A 27,362-nucleotide genomic window follows, 5' to 3' on the forward strand; every position below is an offset into this window, starting at 1 on the left:
GAGGCATATAGGCCAAACGCAGCCAGGGGAGACTAGTGTAGATGGGACATGTTGGGCAAGTCAGACCAAAGGGTTTGTTTCCACGCTGTAAGACTCTATGACTCTAAGCAGTTAAATTTAAATATGTTCGTGCTTCATAAATTGAGTAGGAAACAATTAAACTTGTTTGGGCTCTTGTGTAGTATGTGTGCTCCCTTGGCTCCAGCAGTCAGCCTGACTTCTCTTTACATAGATGTCTCTGAAGTCACTGACCAGAAAAAGAAACGGTTTGAAGTAGAGCTCCTTTATTTATGTTGAGTTACCAACCACTGGGTGTTCAGAAATCTACATATACTTTCAGCAGGAGGTGCCTGGGGTACAACTACACAGGGCACAGGCAGTCGAGCTTCCTCATATTGACATAGAGTTGTCGCCAGTTTGACTTCTGGACTGAGCAGCAATTACCATGAGATCGTCAGTAGTCTGCATTCAACGCATTAGACTGGCATGAGGCATGTGGTGGCTCTGTCGAGATACAAATTGACCATTGAATTCTCTAATTTCAGGTAGTCCGCCTCTCCCTTTCTTCTTTCAGCCCCCCCCCCCCCACCCTCACATCAGTCTGAAGAAGGGTCTCAACCCAAAACATTGCCTATTTCCTTTGTTCCATAGATGCAGCCTCACCCGCTGAGTTTCTCCTGCATTTTTGTCTATCTTAAATTGAGGATTTTGAAACATAGAAACATAGAATATAGGTGCAGGAGTAGGCCATTCGGCCCTTTGAGCCTGCACCGCCATTCTATATGATCATGGCTGATCATCCAACTCAGTACCCCTTTACTTTGTTATGCTTCAGATTGATCTTGAAATCTTAAAAGACTGGTCCGGTAAATTCGCGCACACAAAGTGGAAGAGATAAAGTAAATGATCAGAACTAAGTTGCTCTCCATCCTTATATACAGGGTTTCCTTTATTGTCATTCAGACCGAAGTCTAAACAAAATTTCATGCCTGCAGTCATACATACATGCAATACAATAAAAAACCACCAATAAACACATATTAACATCCACCACAGTGAGTCCACCTAGCACCTCCTCACTGTGATGGAGGCAAAAGTCTTAGGTCTGCAGTCTCTTCCCTCCTCTTCTCTCTCTGCGCTGAGGCGATACCCCACCGGGCGATGGCATAAACAGTCCCGCGGCTCAATCACCGCGGCCCGGGGTGGTTGAAGCTGCCGTCCACCAGTCCTGCTGACACAGCCGCTGGCTCACGGCTGAACCCCGGACTCAGGTCACTGCCGCCAGAACGCCGTCCCAGCCACCGGAGCACCGTTCCAGCCCCGAGCCGGATCGCCCTCACGTAGGTACCGTTCAGCCTCGCGCCAGGCCGCCCCGACATAGGCGCCGCTCCTCCCTCGGGCTGGGAGTGCCGTACCTCCCCGAGCTCGGCCACTCCGACAGGAGCACCGTTCCTCCCTCGTGCTGGCCGCCCTCACGGGAGCATCACAGCCCATCACGGGAGCGCTGTACCAGCCCCGAGCCGGACCGTCCTCACGGGAGCGGGCTCAGGGCGAGTCCTGGCGGGCTCTGCCTCCTGAGCCTCGAGGTCGCCAGCTCTGCCATTAGGCTTCAGCGCAGACGGAGGCAGAGAAGGGGAATACGACAAAAAAGTTGCATTCCCCCGCAGGGAGAGACAGCAAACCCTGTTTCAACCCCCCACCCCAAAACACAAACTAAAAACCAAAAAACTAGACTAACCAAAACGAAAAAAACAACACAAAAAAAGCAAAAACAAACGGACTGCAGATGAGCCGCTGCTGCCAGGGCAGCGCCGCCACTTCTCCAGATTATCAAGAGAAAGTCATATAATCATGCAACAGTTTATTTTTTCATCACGTAACATGTTGTGCTTCATGGGTAAAACACGTTGTCTCAGCTTTTATTTCCCCTAATTATCAATGCCACATAATATACCCTTATAAATATGAATGCGTGTTGAAGATGAATCAAAATTTTGAATAATAGAGCACTAATTTGTTCTCAGTTTTTCATGTTATTTCATTTTATAACAGCATAGTTGATAAGATTGTAAACATAGATGTAAAATGTTGTTTATCCTGTAGGTCCCTAAGACCATCTGGTCACGTGAGTGACAACTATTTTTCTAACGTTTGAAGAGCTGAACTGGGTGCTTTAAAGTGCTATTTCATTCTCCCTTTTTTCACAAACATTTGACATGACTGCTTATCACTGCTGACAGATATTTCTTGACACCCCACGATTCCTGTCACACCGCAGGAAGTTTAACCTTGGATTTAATGGTGATTTTGATTATTCCTTTGCCATTATTACTTAATTATCAATTTAATTATCCAGCTGAGGCAACTCCCCTGTGCATCTGATTAATTCCCAAAGCAATTCTATGCATCTGTCTGTTTGTAAGAATTTTAACAGCTCGCACATCACCTAAATGAAGACTTCTTGACACTTGAGGGCAATTTTTCTCCTGTAAACTGTGTTCCTGATATAAATTTTGCAGAATTTCTGAGCACCATATAATTCAGTGTTAATTTTAAATTAATTGGCCTCATAATTTCATTATGTCCTACCCAGTGTGCTCAGCGTATGAGTAAATATTGATACCCTGACAGGAAAATACGAGGCAAAGTGCCACTGACCTTTTACATTTAATTTCCTTCAGCATTTGCCATCTGTAGTAAAGTGGGGGCAGAAAAATAATATTAAGCATTATCAATAAACCAGTTCTTTAACAAGAAAGCCACCAAGTGATGGAGCCTAACAGATGCATAATGACAATCACATCAAATATGATCTGACTGAAAAACACACTACTTGAAGGATTGTAATGAGTTAGATATTTATCATTTTAAAATTCTTATCTTTATTCTCCTTTACCCTATATACTTTGGAAATGTTTTCAAACTTATTATAATGTTATTTCCCCCCAATGAGATTAGTACATATACGTTTAAACAAGATTTGGCATTTAAAGTGGCACAACCTAAGAATCCCTTGAGTATATTCTTCCTGTTTGCATCCCACTAGTCCTGAACATATCCCTCAACTTGCAATTAAAATATGGATCAATTTATAATTTGGAAAAATGAGAGACGAATACATCGAGTGACATAAAATTAATCAGGGGGTTAACAGTTAAGATGCAATGTGGATGATTTTTTTCCATCCAAGCTGCACAGAATTAAAAGTCAGTGTGACATTTTTAAACTCCAACTCGTACATAATCAATGCCACTTAGCCATTTGCTTCTGAATTACCTCTGCACCCGCATGATAACGTTTTTGTTTCATGCAAAGAACATGTTGATTTCTCTGTATTTAACTCAGCATATTTGAATACGTATTCTGGCCCCTCGACCAAATCAATACCATAGGTAGTAAATAAGCAAGGGATATACACTGATTCTTGCAATGTCCAGTGATTACTTCTTTCCAGTCTGAAATAAAAAGTTGTTTTTCCAACGTTGTCTACTAAGTGATGACCAGCCTTCAATCCATGTCAACATACCATCCCCAATACCTTTTCTTGTGAACTTGCCTTTGATGTGGCAAGTTGTCAAATACCTTCTGGAAATCCAAATAAGCTATATATACAATCAAGGTCTTGCCTGCAATGCTAGTCTGGAAGGTGAGACCACATGGAATTCAAGGTGAGATAGCTATGTGGATACTAAATTGACTTATTGGTGGAGGTTGTTATTCACATTGAAGGCCTGTAATCAAAGATATGCTACAGGGATTGATGCAGGATCATTTCTGGACAGGGAAGAACATTTTGTTAGATTACAACAAAATGCAGCTGACTTGGGGGAATGGACCAAGGAATGGCAGATGGAATTTAACCTGTACAAGTGCTAGGTATTGCATTTTATTACAAGTGCTAGCTATTGCATTATAATTAAGTTAAACCAGGACCGTACTTTTACAGTGAATAACAGGCCCTGGAGAAGATTGTGGAACAGTGAGATCTACAATTACCGGTACATAGTTCCCTCAAAGTGGTGACACCGATGGACAGCATAGTGAAGAAGGCATTTGGAAAACTTGCCTTGATTGGTCAATGCATTGAGTACACATGTTGGTATGTCATGTTACAATGGTACAAAGGATTGTCAAGACCATATTTAGAGTATTGAGTGCAGTTTTATTCACTCAGCTATAGGAAGGTTGTCATAAAGTGCAAAAGTGAGTCCCAAGGATGTTATCAGAACTCAAGAGCTTGCCTTGTAAGGAGAGGCTGACTATGCAGGGATATTTTGCCTTGGAGTACAGGAGACTGAGGGATGACCTTCCAGAAGTATATAAAATTATCAGGGGTATAGATAAGGTGAACGGTCACAGTCTTTTTTCCCAAGGTAGGAGAGTCTAAAACTATACAAAAAGATTTAAGGTGAGAGGGGAAAGATTTAAATGGTAACTCAGAGGCAATTGTTTTCACAAAATATGTGGTGCAAACATGGAACTAGCTGCCAGAGGAAGCTGACGAGGCAGTAACAATAATAATGTCTAAAAGTCATTTGGATAATTATGGCATTAAGCTTTTCTTTGTAGAAACATGGAAACATAGAAAATAGGTGCAGGAGCAGGCCATTTGGCCCTTCGAGCCTCCACCGCCATTCAATATGATCATGGCTGATCATCCAACTCAGTATCCTGTACCTGCCCTCTCTCCATACCACCTGATCCTTTTAGCCACAAGGGCCACATCTAACTCCCTCTTAAATATAGTCAATGAACTGGCCTCAACTACCTTCTGTGGCAGGGAGTTCCAGAGATTCACCACTCTCTGTGTGAAAAATGTTTTTCTCATCTCGGTCCTAAAGGATTTCCCCTTTATCCTTAAACTGTGACCCCTTGTCCTGGACTTCCCCAACATCGGGAACAATCTTCCTGCATCTAGCCTGTTCAGCCCCTTAAGAATTTTGTAAGTTTCTATAAGATCCCCCCTCAATCTTCTAAATTCTAGCGAGTACAAGCCGAGTCTATCCAGTCTTTCTTCATATGAAAGTCCTGACATCCCAGGAATCAGTCTGGTGAACCTTCTCTGTACTCCCTCTATGGCAAGAATGTCTTTCCTCAGATTTGGAGACCGAATTTGTACACAATACTCCAGGTGTGGTCTCACCAAGACCCTATATAACTGCAGTAGAATCTCCCTGCCCCTATACTCAAATCCTTTTGCTATGAATGCTAACATACCATTTTCTTTCTTCACTGCCTGCTGCATCTGCATGCCTACTTTCAATGACTGGTGTATCATGACACCCAGGTCTCGTTGCATCTCCCCTTTTCCTAATCATCCACCATTTAGGTAATAGTCTACTTTCCTGTTTTTGCCACCAAAGTGGATAACTTCACATTTATCCACATTATACTGCATCTGCTATGCATTTGCCCACTCACCCAGCCTATCCAAGTCACATTGCAGCCTCCTAGCATCCTCCTCACAGCTAACACTGCCCCAGCTTTGTGTCATCCGCAAACTTGGAGATGTTGCATTCAATTCACTCGTCCAAATCATTAATATATATTGTAAATAGCTGGGGCCCCAGCACTGAGCTTTGCGGTACCCCACTAGGCACTGCCTGCCAATCTGAAAAGGACCCGTTTACTCCTTCTCTTTGATTTAGAAATATTAATATATTCTCGATATAATAGTCTGAGTGAAAATACCTCTGTTTTTTTCTCTTTTGCACTACCTTGCAAAGTATGATTTGCCTGAATAGTATGCAAAACAAAGTTTTTGTTTCTCGGTACCTATGCCAATAAATAACAAATACAAATACTGTCTTCAAATTAAGTAACAGCTCTTAATATATGCAAGATGAAACCAAATAGTTCTACATATCTGTATGCCTTTGGAGTATGGAAAGAAACCTGATCACCCAGAGAAAACACATGCGGTCACAGGGAGAATGTACAAACTCCATACCTTCAGCACCCCTAGTCAGGATTGATCGGTCTCTGGCACTGTAAGGCAGCAGCTCTACCGTGCCACTGTGCAGTAATTTTTTTCTTCATGTCAACGCCTGCTATGAGAGGTGTTACGATGCCGTCTTCATTTGTCATGTTGCTACAGGAGCTCAAAGTCACGTATAAAGATTGTTGACAGATAATTCAGCTCATGGTCTATATTGGAGCATCAGCAGCTGTGTTGAAACCTCTGGTTTTGAGATCTGAAGTGATTCTTGAGTTACTGCAGCACTTGTCCTAGAGAGCTTGAGCACCTTTACTGTATGTGTGGCTTTAAGGAAGCAGATTCACTCCTCCTGCAAAAGCTCCTTGCAGTCCGATAAGTCAGTGCTGATTCTAGGGCAGTGGTAATCCATGACTTCAAAGTTGGGTTCAATTATGATTTTTAATATGGTTTCTGTTCAGGATTTCATGTTTGAAAGCAGTAATTTGACTGGGCAATTTGCTTAACATAATGAAAAAATACATTTCATTCTAACGAGAACTGTATGGGACAGTATAAATGTCAGTTGTGCCATTGAAATGTGCAATTATTACTGGCTGGCATTTATGTTTGCAGTCAGTTTTTTTTTAACTTAATCGTTATGCAATTAATTTTTATTCAGACCTGTCATTTTGTTATTTCTTGAGTTCACAACAAAATTCTAACAGAATTATAAACAGGCTTTTTTCAATGAAGAGTGCATCACCCATTCGCTATAGGTTTTAAAAGGACCTTATTTTCCTTTGAGAATTATTCATGTTGATGAAAGATGAAAAAAATCTATTCAATCATAAGTTTGATATTCAGTGCAAGCCATGCACAGGATCTTGGGTAGAGTTGAAGCAAAGAAAAAAATGAACTAATGGATATACCAAGGGAAAAGAGTAAATTTCTAGCTACAAACACGGAACATTTTGATAATGTGTACTTAGACATGAGAGCGAGATACTGCAGTAGCATACATTAACAGGATAGAATGAAAAAATCAAGGTAAAGAGTTAGTAATGTCACATATTAAATGTTTAAACTATATATGAATGCCATCAGCAGAAAATAGTTATATGTCCCATTGTTCCAATAATTAATTTTGTTATAAAATGTATCATTGTAATTTTATTTGAATTATTTTTAATCTGTTGCTTAGTGATGGACAAATTGGCACATTGATCAGCTGAGCACGTTTAAGATTATTCTCATTAATGTGGACGAATATGGAGTACGGATGTTAATTGTCTTGTTCACATCGACTTGAACGTTGCTGATAGTGTCATGTATAATTAGTGTCGTTAATATAAAATATTACAGGATAAATTAATAAAGGACAGCCTCATTATTTGAAACACCAGGTTTCAAAAGTAATTTATGTTCGTTGTGTTTTGACCAGATCTGTTTAATTACATTTGTGCTTCCAGCCATACTGTGTTTATGCAAAGGAACTATTGAGAAGGAAATTTAGAATAAACATTACATCTAACTTGATAAACTTAAGCTAAAGTTACTCATATTTGAAACATTAAAAATGAATATGTCCTAATTATTCAATATTAGAGTATTTTGAATTCATTATCATAAGTTCATGTTATACAAGCATAGTTAGGCCATTCAGCCCATCAAGTCTACTCTGCTATTTAATCATGGCAGATCTATCTTTCTCCTGCTACCACTATATGTACTTGTACAACTATAATCTTAATATGCTTGAGTTTCGCAACCTCAAATCTTTCTATGTCCAAAGGGTTCAATAGTTATAGCAGAATTAGGTTATTCGGCCCATCAAGTCTACTCTGCCATTCAATCATGACTGATCTATCTTTCTCACTCAATCCCATTCTTCTGCCTTCTCCACATAACCCATGACACCCATACTAATCAAATTAATTATTGCTTCATTATATTTTAATTGCAAAGAAAAATCGATAATCGTTTTGTCTCAAATTTCAGGAGTCAGTATGCTGTGAGTGTACCAAACCATTAATTTTAAAGACTATCTTCATAAATCTGACAATCTAATATATGAGAATATAAATGGATTGAATATTGCAATGGAAATAATGATGCAAACAACAGCACTCAAATTTTTAATAAGTAAATTAGACACATTCAAAAACATTACATCCACAATGATGTCATAAATAAGCAATTCTCTCACAGAGATTTCCTACACCTTAGAAAGCGTCTTGCTGAGGTTCACCAATGGCATAGATATAATGACAAGGTGCGGTGCATAGTGACAATGCACAGTGGCGCAGCGGTAGTGTTGCTGCCTTACAGCGCTTACAATGCCAGAGACCCGGGTTCGATCCCGACTACGGGTGCTATCTGTACGGAATTTGCACGTTCTCCCCGTGACCGTGTGGGTTTCCTCCGAGATCTTCGGTTTCCTCCCACACTATAAAGAGGTACAGGTTTTCAGGTTAATTGGCTTGGCATTAGTGTAAATGTTCCCTAGTGTGTATAGGAAAGTGTAACTGTTTAGGGATCACTGGTCGGTGCGCACTCGGTGGACCGAAGGACCTGTTTCCGCGCTGTATCTCAAAACTAAACATGAAGTTGCTGTATTTACTTGATTTATATCCGCCTAACTCACCAGGAAAAATATAGGTAGGGACTAATTCAATCTAGTATGTTTTAACATGGCATGAAGAAATAATTAATAAACAACCTCTCAAGATCTGAAAATTGTGCTTTAACGTATCAATCACAGATATTAATTAATGTTGGGTATTTAAAAGCAGAAGTTAAATGTGCTGTTTTTTGTTCCTAATCTAGTAGTTCTCTCAAAATTTCCAATTATTTTTCCAAAAAACCGCCACCGTTGCTCATTAATAATAATTATTTAGATATCTAACCTGGTCACAGAACCCAGATTCCATGCATGGACCACTGCTTTTTGGCATTAGCTCCATTATCATACATACTAACTGTAGTGGCCATTTGGCTTAACTTAGCATGTTATAAATTACAGCCATTTGCCTTTCAATTTTGTCTGCCTGTAATTATGTGGGTGGGATTTATTATGTAGTCGGAGGCGTGCTTGCTGCTGGGATTCTTGCGCAGAGGCTAGTAGTTTTTAGTTTAGTCGAAGAAGCATGGGGGAAAGGCATGGCTTTCTATCATGCCGGAGTTTGACCATGCACAAGTTTGACTACGAGTAATATCAAAATGTACTTAAACTAGAAGAAGTTTGGATGAATATCTCACTGTTTTTACTACGACAATAAAGAAACTATTAATCAAGAGTTTAATCTTGATCCCATCCGATCTCCTCCCCTGTCTGCTTTCCACAGAGACCGCACCCTCCATAACTCCCTGGTCAATTCGTCCCTTCCCACCCGAACCTCTTCGGGCACTTTCCCTTGCAACCGCAAGATATGCTACATTTGTCGCTTTACCTCCCCCCTTGACTCCATTCAAGGAACCAAGCAGTCGTTCCAGGTGTGACGGAGGTTCACCTGCACCTCCTCCAACCTCATCTATTACATCTGCTGCTCTAGATGTCAGCTGATCTACATCGGTGAGACCAAGCGTAGACTTGCCGATCGCTTCGCCGAACACCTCCGCTCGGTTCGCAAAAACCAACCTGATCTCCCGATGGCTGAGCACTTCAATTCCCTCTCCCATTCCAAATCCAACCTTTCTGTCCTGGGCCTCCTCCAAGGCCAGAGTGAGGACCAACGGAAATTGGAGGAGCAGCACCTTATATTTCGCTTGGGCAGTTTGCAGCCCAGCGGTGTGAACATTGCCTTCTCTAATTTCAGGTAGTCCTTACTGTCTCCTCCCCTTCTCAGCTCTCCCTCAGCCCTCTTGCTCCTCCTTTTCCTTTCCTCTTCCCGCCACCCCGCCTTTTCCCTTGCTTGTCCCGACCCACCCCCGCCCAGGAGCAGTCTGAAGAAGGGGTTCGGCCCGAAACGTTGCCTGTTTCCTTCGCTCCATAGATGCTGCTGCACCCGCTAAGTTTCTCCAGCATTTTTGTCTAATCAAGAGACTGTGTTTTGAAGATTTATCTTTGGATGGCTTTGAATGTCTCGTGGAGAGCTCCCATGTGTAGATGAGGCTATCTCCTTACCCCTTTGTCATCAACATCATGGCTAGAGGAAGAAATTCATTGAACGATATAGTAATCTGCCACTACACTAACTTCTCACTTACAGTTGATGGTCTCCATTGAAATCAATGGAGAGGTCATGTCACCAATTGTTTAAGCAGATTCTCTACCATTACGACTGGGAAATCTCTACACTTCATGCTCCCTGTAACACTATATTCTGCACTCTGGAATTTATCTTTTTGCACTACTTTTTGTACTTGTATTTGGCTTGATGGCACTCAAGTACAGTATGAATTGACTGGATAGCACGCAATCATAGCTTTTCAATGTATGTCAGTACATTGACATGACAATAATAAACCAATAAACCAATATTAATACCGATACTCATGCTGGGAAGTTCACATCAGGGCAGAAATGCAATATGAATGCAATGTTGATATTTCAACTATGTACAGAAATTCAATATTTGTGGTTGTTTATATAGAGAAATGCTGGCTGTAACAAAAATGACCATTTATAGTTTCTGGTAATGTCCTAGCTGTTATTGTTGACATTTCCTCCAAATCCCCTTCTCTACTTGCCCTACTTTCATAAATTCAATTTACTGTGGATTTTAAATTCACAACCATGTCAGACATGGCAAATAAGTGATCTATCTTAGTTTACTCCTGAAATCCCAGCATCACAAAAGGCAGAATCCTGCCAATTTGATTCACTCCATATGATATTGAGAAACAGCTATGTGACGTGCAGCTTTCCCGTTGGAATACTGAAGACTTGTGAGCCAGAATAAGCTGTGTTTCTGACCAAGCTGTTCCAAAACAGTCGAAACACTGGTATTTATCTGCAAGCGCGGTAGTAGAGTTGCTGCCTTACAGCGTTTGTACATTCTCCCTGTGATCTGCGTGGGTTTTCTCCGAGATCTTCGGTTTCCTCCCGCACTCCAAAGACTTACATGTTTGTAGGTTAATTAGTTTGGTAAATGTGAAAAAAAATTGTCCCTAGTGGGTGTAGAATAGAGTTAATGTGCGGGGGTCGCTGGTTGGCGTGGACCCGGTGTGCTGAAGGGCCTGTTTCCACGCTGTATCTCTAAACTAAAATTGCCCAAGTGCATGCAGTACACAAAAATAGCAGGCCAAATCAAATCTGGCTAATCATCTCACAATCTATCGACTCGATAATCAGTAAATTAACGGAATCTGAACTTGAATGTGATATTGTGGAATTTACTCACCAATAACCAAAAGGCCTATTTAGGTTTTATCAGAACCACTTGGGTCTAAACATATTCACAGCCTTGGTACAAACATGGGTTGACAAGCTGAATTACAGAGAGGAGGTGATGATAATGCCCTTTGCATCAAGGCACAATTTGAATGTCTCATCAAGGCATCTGATACAAATGAAATCGGTGACCATGGAATGAGAAATATTTCAATGGCTTGAGTCATATCTTGCACAAAAAGAAAATTTTTTTTTTTTTCAAGATCATTCATTCCAACCCCATGTAGCACTTCCTCTGGACAGTGTACTAGGCTTCAGATGCTTCATCCGTGACCTTCCTTTTGTCATAACGTCAGAAGTGAAAATGCTCACTGATGATTGTACAGCATTGTATTCCATTGTCAACTCCTGCCTGTGTGCAGCAATACAGAGCAACCTACGGATCTGCATGTACTTGGAATGTTGGAAGAAACTGTGATGTTGTGCCACCATGCTGCCCCTGCGTGAGCTGATGAGGGGAAAGACATATATTACTTCTTAGAAATTCCAGAGAAAAAGCATCTCTAACCAGCTACTCTCACATGCAATAATATAACCATCACTGATTTCCCTATCACTATTGATTAGAAACTCAACTGGAACAGCCACGTAAATACAATACTATAATAACAGCTCAGAAGCTGGATATCCTGTGGTGAGTAATGCACCTCCTGACAGCCCAAAGTCTTTCTAACATCCATAAGGCTCAATCAGGAATATCTCCTTGTCCGGATGGGTAGATTTCCAAACATTCTATAAAAGGTTGAAACCATCCGGGACACTTGATTTGCAGCCCATCCACCATTCCTGTCACCACTAATGCTCAATTATTGCATTGTTTACCATCTACAATATGTACTGTAGTTACATGGCAAGATTATTCTGACAGCGCCTACCAACCTCCATCACCAAAAACTATAAGGACAGTTAGTGCATGAAAACATCAGTTGCAATATGTTCACCTCCAAGTTCCAGAAAATCCTGACTTGCAAATGTCTCAACATTTTTTCATTGTCACTGGGTTGAAATCCTGTAACTCTGTAACTCATAGCTCTGTGGGAATATCCTCATGGGAAGGACTGCAGTGACTCAATATATTGGTTCCCCATCACTTTGTCAGGGCTAGTTAGGGGTGGACAATAAGTCTCCTAGCCCAGATTGTGGAAAATCAATAAATGGGGAAAAACAAATATCACTGAGTAAAGAATGTCTTTCCAGAACAAGGGGTAACAGCTTAAGGATAAGGGGGAAATCCTTTAAAACCGAGATGAGCAGAACTTTTTTCACACAGAGAGTGGTGAATCTCTGGAACTCTCTGCCACAGAGGGTAGTTGAGGCCAGTTCATTGGCTATATTTAAGAGGGAGTTAGATGTGGCCCTTGTGGCCAAGGGGATCAGAGGGTATGGAGAAAAGGCAGGTACGGGATACTGAGTTGGATGATCAGCCATGATCATATTAAATGGCAATGCAGGCTCGAAGGGCCGAATGGCCTACTCCTGCACCTAATTTCTATGTTTCTATGTTTCTATGTCTTTAAGAAACAAAGGGCCATAAATTCTACAACAAATGAGGATGGGAGCTGCATAATAGTTTGGTATAAGGTCTAAGCTTATATGATGTGCAAAATGAAAGTGTGCTTAAAAAAACATACAGTATATGTATTTGCCTTTATGATCTTCTGCTGGTATTTGTTGCTAATCCTGTCATCCCTGGTGATAGATATTGGAATAGGCTTTCACACAACCGAAGTGTATGGATGGGAATAGGCACCATATTTCCTTCAATAGCCCATGGGACAGCAGTTGTTGACATAGAGAGGTGAAGCTAGGATGTCGGTGTTTGAAGGTCCCTCCAGGACCCAGGAAAAAAGAAGACTATATGATTTGCTACCTTATGTAATCCTGCAAGGTTGAGGAAACATGGCTTCCTCTTCAGTTCTAATAGTTAGAATGTGCCTATGCATGAAATATTTTAACATGGGGTGTCCATTGTCCACCAGTTACTATGCAGAAACAAGGAACTGCAGATAGGCACAAAGTGCTGGAGTAACTCAACAGGTCAGGCAGCATATCTGGAGATAAAGAATGGGTGGCTTGATGTGTTGGGACCCCTCTACAGACTGAAAATGGGGGTGGGGTGGGAGGGGGGTGAAAAGTTGGAGCCGAGAAAAGACCAGGACCAATCATGGTCAGCCATAAATGATCGCAGGCAGGATGGTGCCCTGGTGGGTCCATTGTTGATTAGGTATGATGTGAACTCAAGAGGGATACAATGTGGTGAGCAGAGCAATTGGTTAAATGGAAGGGGGGGGGGGGGGGGGGGGGGGGGGGGGGGGGGTGGAGGGCAGGGGAGCATAGGTAGAAGTTGAAATACTGCCCGACCCATTGCGTTACTCCAGCATTTTGTGTCTATCTTTAGTCTATACCAGTTACCATTTATGCTGAGCAGGGACTTGGTTCAATGATAAAGGGGTGCAAAATGATTGAATTTAAATCAATAAGTACCATGCTGAGATAATCTTCACCATTGGACTACCCAGTTAGTGCTTCACATCCATTTGAGCATTTTAACCAATCAGTCTGAAGAAGGGTTTCAGCCTGAAACGTTGCCTATTTCCTTCGCTCCATAGATGCTGTTGCACCCGCTGAGTTTCTCCAGCACTTTTGTCTACCTTCGAGCATTTTAACCAAGACAAGAATGGGCTTGTTAATTAATCGTGGATCTCTTCTGTCCAAATCTGCATTGTTCACATTTGACTTAATTTGGTGCAGAAAATCATGAGGGTTGCATTAATCATGAATTTCAGTGCAAGTCACTGAACTTTCATGGTAATCGTTGTGTGAGGGTGTCAAATGCAGTGACTAAATTTCATGAAGTCTCTAGTATGCGCACCGAGCATTATCCTTGTTGGAAATCTAATTTTAGATGAGCTTCATTTATTTGAAATATAAAATAGTTGCATTATGGAATAGAATTTATAGCCTCTTATCTCTTCAAGGTAATTTACTATGTTATTTAAAATGATATTTTTATTTTATTATGAAAATCAATTCAAAGTTAAACATGTTATGGTATTAATTAATTTACCTTTCTAGATGCTAAATACAAGGTAGAGTAACATATGTTCCTTAGACTCTCCTCCCAAAACTCAGTTCCATTGAAATCAATTGAATCAAATTTCAAGTTATACTCAAAATATGAAGATAACCAGTTTGCGTATTTAGTACATTTAATAGTATACTAAATTCCACACTACTAAATTCATTTGAGTGGGATGACTGGCCTGCATGAAAAAGTGTGTTTTTTTTTATCAGTTTTTTAATGAATAGTTTTTACATTTAAATGTTTAGTTTATAAACTAAAACATGAAAAGGCCTTTTGGCCCACCAAGTCCAAGCCGATTGTTATTCACTCATTCACGCCAGTTCTACATTATCCCACATTTTTCACCCATCCATTAAACACCATGGGCAATTTATAGAGGCCAATTAACCTGCAAATCTGCATGACTTTGGGATTTGGAAAGAACCTGTAGTACTTGGAGGAAACCCACATGGTCACAGCGAGAACATGCAAACTCCACACAGGCAACAGCCAAAGTCAGAATCAAACCCAAGACTCTGGCGCCAAGGCCGCAGTTCCACCGGCAGCGCCATTGCGTCACCCTGATGTGTTCGTAAATAGATTTACAATTAACTGTTAATTCTTTAAATCTGTTAAAACTGTTTTTAAATGTGACTATTTTTCTTAGTGAAGTACATCAAATTCCTACTGAGCCTGTCAGGGCTGACACAGAGTTTATGTTTTATTTGGAATGTCTAGAACTAGGGATCATAGTCTCCAAATAAGGTTAATATTTTAATGAAGAGATGAGGAAATATTTCTTCACCCAGAAGAGCCTGAATCCTTGGAACAGGATTACGGAGGATCAATCGGTGGGTATACTCAAGAGAGAGGAGGACAAATTTTTGGTTGTTACTTAATTGAAAGATATAGAATCTAGCCAAGAATATAAAGGAGGGTAATAAAAGCTTCTATAGGCATGTGAAGATGAAACATTTAGTTAAGACCAAAACTGGATCATTGAAGACTGAAAAGGGTGAATTTATTATGGGGAACAAGGAAATGGCAGACAAGTTGAACAAATACAGGAGGACACAAACAATCTCCCTGATGTACTAGTGGCCAGAGGATCAAGGGTGGCGGAAGAAATGAAGGAAATTCATATTTAGGTGACATCATATATGACAAAAAACCACCTTACCCTAAATAAATTGCTGCAAAAGGTTTCTCAACGTTTTATTTGTAATATCAGATGTGCTTAATAACATACCAAAAGTCTACCACAGTCAGACCACTGGAAAGGTATAATTTTCAAGATGTATCCAAGATCCATTTTATGTGTAATAATAGCATAAAAAGGAATATTTTCCAGTGCAAGTATAGGTCTGCCTCATAAAAACAAACATGACACATGAAAATCAAGTAATAGGAGCTACAGTATAACTATGCCCATGTTGAGAATTGAAATATGCTCTTGAATGAAATTGTCATCGTATATCCAAGAAATGTGACAACTCAAGACCAGACATCCTGATGTATATGTCAAATTTTCCAAGGGTTTCCATGTGATCCGCCGGAGCAACCAGTTCTAGGCAGGCCTTAGCTCTGACCTCGTCATCGAACAGACATTGATGCGGTCCTTGAAGAGTAGTACAGGATTGACTCATGGAAGTGGAATGAATGACTGAAGAAATGTGCGCGTTGTGGACCAAGTCCACACCCATCACATCTGAGTACAACAACGCCATGCACAAATTCAATGATCTCACCTACACGACCAGCGAGCAACACCGAGAATCAACAGAAGCAAGGATGAAACGGGATCACTCTGACTTGGAAAAGATCACGGAAAAACGTTCCACTTGCACGCCATTCTCTTCAGACCCATCTCTTAGAAACATTGTTAATGGTGTAGTCGCTAAAGAGGATGTAAATGTTCATGGGTTCAAGAATGTTGGGCGCGAGATCGTTAAAAAATGGTTAGAAAAACAGTTTTTGGGATCTCGTTCAAACGGAAAGACCGCGCAAAATCCCTTGCAGACGAATCCAACATCATAGTTGCCCAAGGCCGAACCACTGATTCTGCTCTGGCGTTCCAATGATTTTTATTTGTGTCCAAAACCAGAGACCTTTTACTGGAAGATGTAAAGACCTATGAGGTAAGCCCATTCCCTACATCCCTATTTGAAGCCAAATAAATATTTCGTAAAGCCGACATGCCCCAACTAGCACATGCAATCGATGTGTTTTCAAGCAAGGAGTCAAACAAAACTGTCATTGATTCTATCCCACTAACTGAACATTATGTCCCTGATGGTGGCCTTCTGCTTCATCGCTTGCCATGGAAAAGTGGTGGCAGTTATGGTGACATTGCAAACTCGTACGCCGACTTTACCATACGCCATTATGGTAAAGCATCCGTAGTTTTTGATGATTATAGCGAAGGTCCTTCCATCAAAGACAATACGCATCAGCGACATGAGGAAAACACCCACACAATCGTCAACTTCAATTCAAAAACTGAGTTTGTGGGAAGAAAGGATGATTTCCTTTCCAGACCTTGTAACAAACAAGGACGTATTAATCTTGTAGCTGAGAAACTGCAGAAGTTATCAATGCATCAGGGGATGCAGACATGGACATTGTCAAGGCTGCAATTACGGCATCACAACATCAGCCCACGACTTTGATAGGAGAGGATACAGACTTAATCATTCTTCTTCTACACTATGCTGAGATGCTGAACAATAAGGACCTCTTTTTTTGTTCTGACCAGTCCACACCGAAGGTGTACGACATCATCGACATGAAGCAAGTCCTGGGTAGTTATTTGTGTTCTCAGTTGCTGTTTATTCACGCTTTCACAAGATGTGATACAACTTTGCGCATTTTTAGTGTTGGCAAAAAGTCAGCGTTTCAGAAAATTGCGAATGGTGAATCAACCATCCAGATCTGTGCCAATGCATTTCTGCTTCCAAATCAAACAAACAATGTCATAGATGACCTTGGGAGGAAGGCGATGGCAGTTATGTTTGATAGATAGAGTACCGATTCACTCGCTTCTTTGCACTACAACCTTCTTAGCAAGCAAATTGTTTGCGTCAAGTCATTTGTTACCCCAGACCGTCTCCCTCCTACCGAGTCCTTGACTAAATATCATTGCCTTAGAGTGTATTACCAGATCATGGTGAGGATTGGCAACGAGAGTGACATGGATGCGGTGGATTGGGGATAGAAACTGGGGGCAATCGGTTTGTGCCAGTTATGACCAACAAAAGTGCTGCCCTATAAAGCCTCCTGCAGATGGTCCACTGTAATTGCACAACTGCCTGCCGAACAAGACGGTGTAGTTGCAGAAGATACAGACTACCATGTCAAGACGAGAATTGTGAGAATCGATACAATCGGCCGTTACAGGAGGAAGAGTGTGACAATGACTATTTGTAAATCTGGTGCGGATCAAAGTTATTTTTCAGAAATGAAATGGGATTTGTAATCGCTTTGTAATGTAATTACTTCACTATATTTTAAATCTGCTAATTGAATTTCTCGGTCCCCAAAACATGGGGTTAGACACCAAAATTACTAGTCTATGATGAATGATGAGGTAGTAATGGGCATTTTCATAGCTTGGCGGCCATATTGGTCCGCAATCTAGGATTTCACAATTATGTATGGGGTTAGGCACCAAAGTTATTTGTCTATGTTGAATAATGAAGGAATAATGGGTATTTTAAGGATTAAGGCCATCTTGAACGCCATCTTGAAAATTAGACCTTTCCAGTGGTCTGACTGTGGTAGACATTTGGTATGTTATTAAGCACACCTGATACTACAAAAACGGTTGAGAAACACTTTGTTGTAATTTTTTTGGGGCCAAACCACATATGCAGCCACCTGATTTGGCAGGGAGGGGTGTTGAGTAGACTGATGGGACTGCAGGCTGATAAATCCCAGGGCCTGATGGTCTGCGACCCAGGGTACTTAAGGACGTGGCTCTAGAAATTGTGGACATGGAGATCATTTTCCAATGTTCTATAGATTTAGGATCAGTTCCTGTGGATTGGAGGGTACTGCAGGCAGTGAAGAAAGCGAATGGCACGTTGGACTTCATAACAAGAGGAGTTGAGTATAAGAACAAAGAGGTCCTTCTGCAGTTGCACAGGTGCCTAGTGAGACCACTCCTGGAGTATTGTGTGCAGTTTTGGGCTGCAAATTTGAGGAAAGACATTCTTGCTATTGAGGGAGTGCAGCGTAGATTCACAAGGTTAATTCCCGGGGTGGCGGGACTGTCATATTTTGATAGAATGGAGCGGCTGGGCTTGTTTACTCTGGAACTTAGGATGAGAGGGAATCTTATTGAAACATGTAAGATTATTAAGGGTTTGGACATGCTAGAGGCAGGAAACATGTTCCCGATGTTGGGGAGCCCAGAACCAGGGGCCACAGTTTAAGAATAAAGGGTAAGCCATTTAGAATGGAGATGAGGAAATACCTTTTCACATAGAGAGTTGTGAGTCTGTGGAATTCTCAGAGAGCGGTGGAGGCCGGTTCTCTGGATGCATTCAAGTGAGAGTTAGATAGAGCTCTTAAATATAGCAGAGTCAAGGGATATGGGGAGAAGGCAGGAACGGGGTACTGATTGTGGATGATCAGCCATGATCACATTGAATGGCGGCTGTCTCGAAGGGCCGAATGGCTTACTCCTGCACTTATTGTCTATTGTCCAGTTCAGAAACGTGTCACTGTAGGAAATGATCAGGCATGATTTTATGAAATAGTGGAGCAGTTATAGGGAGTCTAATTCTGCTATTTTTGAATTGCTGCTTGCAGTCATCTTGATTTTTAGGATGGCCATGACAGTGAAGCCTTATTGGAATCGCTGAACTGGAAAAGGTTGGCAGTGCTCCAGGAGATGAGTGTGAGTCTCAAGCTGAGTAAAGCACAATATGGTCCATTCAATAAAACATAGGGAAAAGCCACACAAATCTACACTTCCCTTTCTCAATCAAGATTGATAACCCCATTTAAATGAATGAGACCATCTGACAAGCCTGCTGTGCTTTCCATCCAAGCTCCCCATTTTACTTATAAAATTGCCTTAAGTCATTTGGAAAGTGCCTTCGTGATCTAATGTTTTAATGAGGAAATTTAAAGCTGATTTAATTGAAGTTTTCAAGATTCTGAAGGGAATTAATAAAGTTAATCCTGTGATAAATTATTCACAACGGAGAATGTTTAAAACATAAGAGGGTAAAGGTTAAAATTTAGTGAAGTAGAGTACTTTTAATAGGCACCTAATTATTAGTTGTGCAACTGAAAAGACGCGTTAGTCCTCTGCAGCACATTTCTGAGTTTTGCAGTTTTCTAGTGTTTATTTGCCACAATTGCATATTTTAAATTCAAGTTCATATGATGTTATAAACATTTATTGTCAAAAATATCATGTAAAATGCACCCGTATTAGAAAAACACACTCGCATTGGGCCTGTGAAATTTAGCTATCTGCAATCCTATATTATGGTGCTAATTTTGGCAAGAAATGTCTCCAAATCAATGGGGCAAGTCCTGGGTGATTGCTCCCATTGATACAATGTTATGATTGAGTCTATTGAAAATATGTTGTATTTCTCTGTGTTTTGCTGCAAGCCAGGGAAATATGTCAGACCCAGATGAAATGGGAAATTTTAATAACTTTTCCTTTTAATAACTCTACTTTTTAATAACCGTTCTTTCCGGCTGAGGAGGTTGCTGATATTTCAACTAATTCAGTCACAGGTTTGCGATGTGCCGAAAGAAATGTTTGTGCCAAGTGTGATGTTGGTACTGGTAAGCTTTGTCTATTTGCAATATTGGACATTATGATACATATGTACTCAGTGAATGGTGCATTAACGGTTGGAAATACTCTCAAACCTATAACATGAATGATCTTGTAATGGTAGACCTGAGGAAGTTTGCAATCTTCACATTATATTATACCTGGAAAAATGGCAGGTGGTGTAAGCTGTGGTGAAAGAATCTTTCATCATATTGAATTCTCCGCCATTTTCAAACCCCCCAGTGCAGAGTGTACCTCCTCTAATGATTGCATTTCTTTGAAATAAAATGTTTTCCCGTTTTCAGGTTAGTTCTTTCTCTGAAAGAATTAGTAATCTTACAATCTCTAATTTTGTTTTTGAAGCTTAGGCCAAAGCAATCACACCTTGAAATTTTGCTTCAGAAATTTACCATCATCTGGGGAATGGAGGATTTTTGCATGTGTACGTGGAACACAACGAGTCATCTTTATAATGTTTTGGTACTCATTACATTGTTGTGAGAGTTTCTAACTGCTGAAGCATCAATCTTTCCAATTGTGCAGGAAGGAACTGCAAATGCTGGTTTATACCGAAGATAGACACAAAAAGCTGGAGTAACTCAGTGGGACAGGCAGCATCTCTGGAGAGAAGGAATGGGTGACATTTTGGATTGAGACCCGAGTCTGAAGAAGGGTCTCGACCCGAAACATCACCTATTCCTTCTCTCCAGAGATGCTGGCTGTCCCACTGAGTTACTTCAGCTTTGTGTGTCTATTTCCAATAGGTGCAACATACTGTATAGGGTTTATAAAATACCCAAAAAAGAACTAATCACACATGGAATGTTGTATGTGTGATTTGTTTGGGATGTGTTATCATTTTAACTAGAGGTTTTGAGTTCACCTTGCTCAATCTCATTAGACCTGTCTTTCTGCAGATGTGTAATACCAGGATGAGACGTACCTCATCAATACATCACTAACCCATTCAAACTTCCTCCCAAGATTCTCATCATCCACATGGGTCATGTGATTTTGTCCTCCCCTGTTCCTCTTTTCAAGGACCGTTATTTCTCCAGCTTCCTAAAGTGGATTCTCCAGTAATTAATTAATACAATTAATATTTCTTTCTTGATGTTTCCGAGACTGATGGACTCCAGAATCAGCTGCCTCTTGTGCCTCCAGGTTTTTAATTGTTTCACTTCAGAGACGGCATCAGGCTTGCTAGTGCCAACCAACTGCTCCACCACCTTACCAGTGTGTTTGGCTATTCTGTTCATCCAAGTCAAGTGTCAGGACAGCACATGTATCACCTACATAGTAATCTTTCTGCTTATTTAAATCGCACCACATTCTTTTAGAACCATGCAATGCAAGAAATTGCCACAACAAAAATATCTATTATACAATTGGAATTAACATTGCATCTTGTATGTTTACTATCTTACATTCTATTGTCCCTAAGTCAATATGTCAGAATAATCTGCCTAGAGCTATGGTGCTTGCACCATTTTATAAAAAAGTCCTTTCATTTTTCAATTATTTTGGCTATTAAATGCACTCTACTCAATGTACCTGGAATCTGTGAATAATATTTTTTTTCAACATAAAACATTTCTGACATTTAAAGCCTACCTGATGGTAATCCATTTTTTTCAGTAATAAATGGTACATGCACTTTCTGTATTTGAAGGGTGCTAATTGCAGTCAAAAGTATGCTTACACTGTTATTTACGTGGTTGATAATAATGCACATTGCAACTAAAGCCTTTAGACTTTGCTGATAAAATTGTTGTTATTTACAGGGCTCATGGTACTACAGGTCAGAACTGATATTTCACGCCAGCAGGTAGAGAAAATGTTTGGCTTAGAAGAATATTGGTGCCAGTGCGTGGCATGGAGTGCCACAGGCACCACGAAAAGTCAAAAAGCCTTTGTCCGCATTGCATGTGAGTATCCAAACTTTCCGTCATGAAAATTCTAAGCCAATATTTGTTAAAATTGTTAACATTTGTAATTGTGATTTTGAAAGGGATGTACATGCTGCAGTTGCTAGCTTTTTTTGGACATGTCAGGCGGCCGTTGAATAAAGGGATCAAAATAAACATCTCCATGCTTATTAGTCGGCTGAAATATTAACCTAAGCTTTAAACCAGGGGCGGGCACGTGTCGCAGTGGTAGAGGTCCTGCATTGCAGAGCCAGAGATGTGGGTTTGATCCTGACCACGAGATGCTGCCTTATCCGCTGAGTTACTCTAGCACTTTGTGTCTTTTTGGAACTGTTTCTTGAGTCTTGGCAACATCTTTGAGAATATTCTCTGCATTCTTTCCAACTTAATAGCATCTTTCTTATAGGTGGATGACCAAAATTGAACACAATACTTCCAAGTTTGACCCCACCAATGTCTTGTACAAGTGCAAGATAACATCCCAGCTTCTATCCTCAATGCCCTGACTAATGAATGCCAGCATGCCAAAAATCTTCTTCACCTCCCCCCCCCCCTACCTGCAATGCCACTTTCAGGGAATTTGTATTTGTAGCCTTAGGTCCCTCTGTTCTACAACACTCAGTTCAGTTCAGTTTAGTTTATTGTCATGCGTACCGAGGTACAGTGAAAAGCCTTTATTGCATGCTAACCAGTCAGTGGAAAGACAATAAATGATTTACAGTGTATAGATGCATGATATCATATTTAAAAAAAGAAATGTTGCTGTAGGAGTAGAGATTTAAAAGTGTGGAGCAATTGTAATATGTGATTGTAGATCTGCTTCTGTGGCTAGCATGCAAATAGTCGCCTTGGTTGGCCGCCATCTTGGAAGCCTGACCTGGTGTGTTTCCCCAGGGCTCCCCGCTCACTGAGAAAGTCCTACCCTAGGTTGAAAAACCTTATTCTGAATGCACCTTTCAGGATCAGCCTTCCTCCTATATTCACACTAAGCCAACCTTCAAACCTACTTCAATCATAAGACTTTAATCTTAATGGACTGTTCATAATTTTTTTTTTTTAATTCATACTGAATTCATACTTGTGTGTGTGTTTTGCTATCAATGCAGCAAGGATATGTCATGTTTATTATTTATTTATGGTTCTGTATCTTATTCAAGCTTCTTTCTCCTGCACAAGCCAAATTCATCCCACACTAACACATACACTAATCCCCTGTTTACTCCAGCTCAGAAATCCCTGAATGCTTTTTCTATACTTCTCCCCAAATCCCTTTTTCTCTCTCACTTCTTATTAAGCAGCACTTGTCTGGCAGCCCAGCCCCACCAAGGAGCAATTGCAATACCATTAACTCTCACCTCCGATTTTTACAGCATTTCGGAGCTCTTAGAAAATATAAGACAGAAACTGAATGAATTAAAATTGAAGAAGTGAAAAGAGGCACATAGATACATTGAGAAACAAATGAATAGGATGGTGCAAAAAAGGATATATGATGTAAGAATGAAAGAAAAAAAGGATTTTGACATGGAGAAAGAGAGAGACATAATGGGAAACATTATATATAACAGAAAAATCCTGTAGAAAGTCAACAGTCATGATTATACATTGATAAAAAAGCTGAGGCAATTACAGGCAGAGAAAAGTAATTTAATTTGTTCCTGAGATTTCAATATGTGTGTTAGGGAGTATAAATTTACTCTTGCAAATTAATGTAATTTCTCCATTCATGGTGATCAGTGTCACTAGAGAATCAGAGTATTTGAGTAGTTTTATATTAACAGCTTTACATTTTATTTTTTGTGTGTGAAATATCAGGATAATTAATTTGGTCAACTGACAGGTAAATTATACCTGAGATAAATAAATTACATTGCAGTAATTTTACTAAAATCCAAAACTGACAAATCAAAATTGAAAGTAGTTCATTTCACGGCATGCTAAGTAATTAAAACTCTTTAATTTTTTTAATTAACAGTGATTCAAATAATGTAAAATCATGATCTTAAATTTGTTTTGAAAATGTCAATTATCGTTCCTATTATCAACTAACCCAGTTCACACAAAATACTCAGAATCAGCATAATTGGAATAAATGTCATACCATTGATTCTGCAGCAGTCTATTTTTTTCTCTCTCTCATAGGACACAGGTGTCGATAGGAAAGGTCAGCACTGAAATGCACAGCCCTAATTGCCTTTGTGATGATGGTGGCATTGCACTGCCTATTGAACTGCACCAGTCCTGTTGGAGAAAGTACTCCCCATGCTCTTGGGAAGCAGTTTCCATAATTTCATTCAATGACCATAAAGAGCAAATATGTAAGGAGATAGCAGATATTAGTAGTAAGCACAAGGTAGTGATTGTGGGAGATTTCAATTTTCTACACATATACTGGGAAACACATTCTGTAAAAGGGATGGATGGTTTGGAGTTTGTAAAATGTGTGCAGGATAGTTTTTTGCAGCAATACATAGAGGTACCTACTAGAGAAGGGGCAGTGCTGGACCTCCTGTTAGGAAATGAGACAGGTCAGGTGGCGGAGGTATGTTTTTTGGCGAGCACTTACAGGTCCAGTGATCACAATACCATTAGTTTCAATATAATTATGCAGAAGGTCAGAACTGGACCAAGGGTTGTGATTTTTGATTGGAGAAAGGCTAACTTTGAGGAGATGCGAAATGATTTAAAGGAGAGTGAATTGGGACATTTTGTTTTATGGGAAGGATGTAGTAGAGAAATGGAGGACATTTAAAGGTGAAATTTTAAGAGTACAGAATCGTTATGTCCCTGTTCGGTTGAAAGGAAAGAGTAATAATTGGAAAGAGCCATGGTTTTCAAGGGAAATTGGACACTTGGTTTGGAAAAAGAGAGAGATCTACAATAATTATAGGCAGCATGGAGTAAATGAGATGCTTGAGGAGTATAAAGAATGTAAAAATAATCTTTAAAAAAAAATTAGAAAAGCTAAAAGAAGATATGAGGTTGCTTTGGCAAGTAAGGTGAAAGTAAATCCAAAGGGTATCTACAGCTATATTAATAGCAATAGGATAACAAGGGATAAAATTGGTCCATTAGACAGTCAGAGTGGACAGCTATCTGCAGAGCCAAAAGAGATGGGGGAGATATTGAACAATTTATTTTCTTCGGTATTCACCAAGGAGAAGGATATTGAATTATGTGAGGTAAGGGAAACAAGTAGAGTAGCTATGGAAACAAGAGGACATGATTTGAGAATTAAGGGACAAAAGTTTAGGGGTAACATGAGGGGGAATTTCTTTACTCAGAGAGTGGTAGCTGTGTGGAATGAACTTCCAGTGGAAATGGTGGAGGCAGGTTTGATTTTATCATTTAAAAATAAATTGCATAGGTATATGGACGGGAAAGGAATGGAGGGTTATGGTCTGAGTGCAGGTAGATGGGACTAGGTGAGAGTAAGTGTTCAGCACGGACTAGAAGGGCCAAGATGGCCTGTTCCATGCTGTAATTGTTATATGGTTATATGGTTTATAAACAGTAAAATATTTCCAAGTCAGAATGTTTTAGTTTAGTTCAGTTCAGAGATGCAGCAATTTTACAATTTACAATTTTACCTAAGTTGATTAACCTACAAACTTGCACATCTTTGGAGTGTGGGAGGAAACTGGAGCAAACCCACGCGGTCACGGAAAAAACGTACAAACTCAATAACAGACGGCACCCGTGGTCAGGATCGAATCCGGGTCTCATGCTGCAAGGCAGCAACTCTAGTGCTATGCCACCGTGCTGCCCCCTTGTGTGTGACTTGGATAGTATGTTATCTGTAGTGGTATCCTATGAACCAGCCATTCCTCCTTTTAGATCCTTGGAATTATGGGCTAGGGCGGTTCTGCTAATGAACCATGGCAACTTGCCACAATGCTTTTTTTAGTTGATACAGACTGCAGCCATAATGTACCAATGGTTCTGGGATTACATTATTTCTGCATTGTTATTCGCTTTAATGGCAGGATTTAAACAGTGTAATTTGAAATAAATTTAAAATCTATTTCTTCAAGTGCCCGATTCCCAGACTTACCACTGTTTAAACTGCTTCAATTATATTGCAAAATGTTGTATTGCAGACAGATCAATTTTCCATATGTATGTGCAAGACTGTGCATGTGCAGCTTTAAAAGTGGTGCCTTTGTTTGTCTTTGTGTTAATATCTTTCCCCTGAGTCTGTGGGCTGCCTGTGCAGACAGCTTGTATGATACAATCAGGCTGTTGGCAGCCTGTTATTTGCATTGTGTGCTGAGGTAGCCCTGGCATTAGAGAAATGGCAGAAAGCCAGTAGTTTTGGTGATCTGGGTTGCCTCTGACAGAAACAATATTGCTATATTTATACAGTACTGAGTTTGCTTGTAACAGCAGCAACAAGCCATTGGAAATGAATTCCTGGATAGAGTAAAACACTGATAATCCAGCACTTGGGACTTTGATGGTACCTTGTTGAACGATTAGATGTTATTCCCAATAATACCACAAAACACGTTTAATTTATTTTGTTTTACATGTTACGCAGTAGTGCAATAGGTATTCCAGTGAGCTCTGTAAGTTTAAAGGGAGCACAGAAAACGGGGTCCTTAAGTTTATAGGGAGAGTGGGAAATGGAACCCAATGATCTTAAAGGAAGCATTGAAAGAACTTCCAGAGAACTGGAAATGAGGCCCTTGTAAGTTTCAAGGGAGTATGCAAAACAAAATCCAAAACAGTTTTAAGGGAACTTAGAAAATGTACTTCTGTGAGGTAGATACTAATTCATCTGGAGTTCAAAACATTCAAATGGGGAATGATTGTAATGTTACTTCAAATGGAATGGGTCAAATAGTGTTTAGAATAGTGTTTTTTTTTTAATGTATACCTCCTACATAATGGGAAATGAGCAAATGCAAGGCATATAAAAAAATCCAGGATGTCTAGCCAGTGGACAAAATCAACAAAACTCTTTCTTCAATGGGAGGAATTTATACACAATTATGAAAGAAAATTATATGCGGGAGATCAGGTGCACATCCTCCATTGTGGTAGCACATTCATGATTGTACATGACTACGGGAATTGATATAGAACTGCACCCTTTGGCTTGTCTTCAGTTGTGATAACTGCAGCAATGAGACTTGTATGTTGTAACCACCCTTTTTCAAATGGGAGATCACTGTATCCATCATGATGCAGGGTTGCTCCAAATTCCAGCATCTGCAGTCTCTTGTGTCACAACTGTCACCATGACACGGACTTTTCAA

The 27,362-nt window shown here is 40.2% G+C and overlaps 1 protein-coding gene across 1 annotated transcript in view; it reads left to right on the top strand.

The window, feature by feature from the left end:
• unc5a (unc-5 netrin receptor A) overlaps positions 1-27,362 on the top strand; it is a 416,817-nt gene that overhangs the window by 253,054 nt on the left and 136,401 nt on the right. Inside the window, exon 3 of the mRNA XM_055643076.1 lies at positions 21,958-22,101. Coding sequence (XP_055499051.1) covers positions 21,958-22,101 — 144 coding nt within the window. The remainder of the gene's footprint in view (positions 1-21,957; positions 22,102-27,362) is intronic.

Source organism: Leucoraja erinacea, chromosome 11 (assembly GCF_028641065.1).
Source record: "Leucoraja erinacea ecotype New England chromosome 11, Leri_hhj_1, whole genome shotgun sequence".
NCBI lineage: Eukaryota > Metazoa > Chordata > Chondrichthyes > Rajiformes > Rajidae > Leucoraja > Leucoraja erinaceus.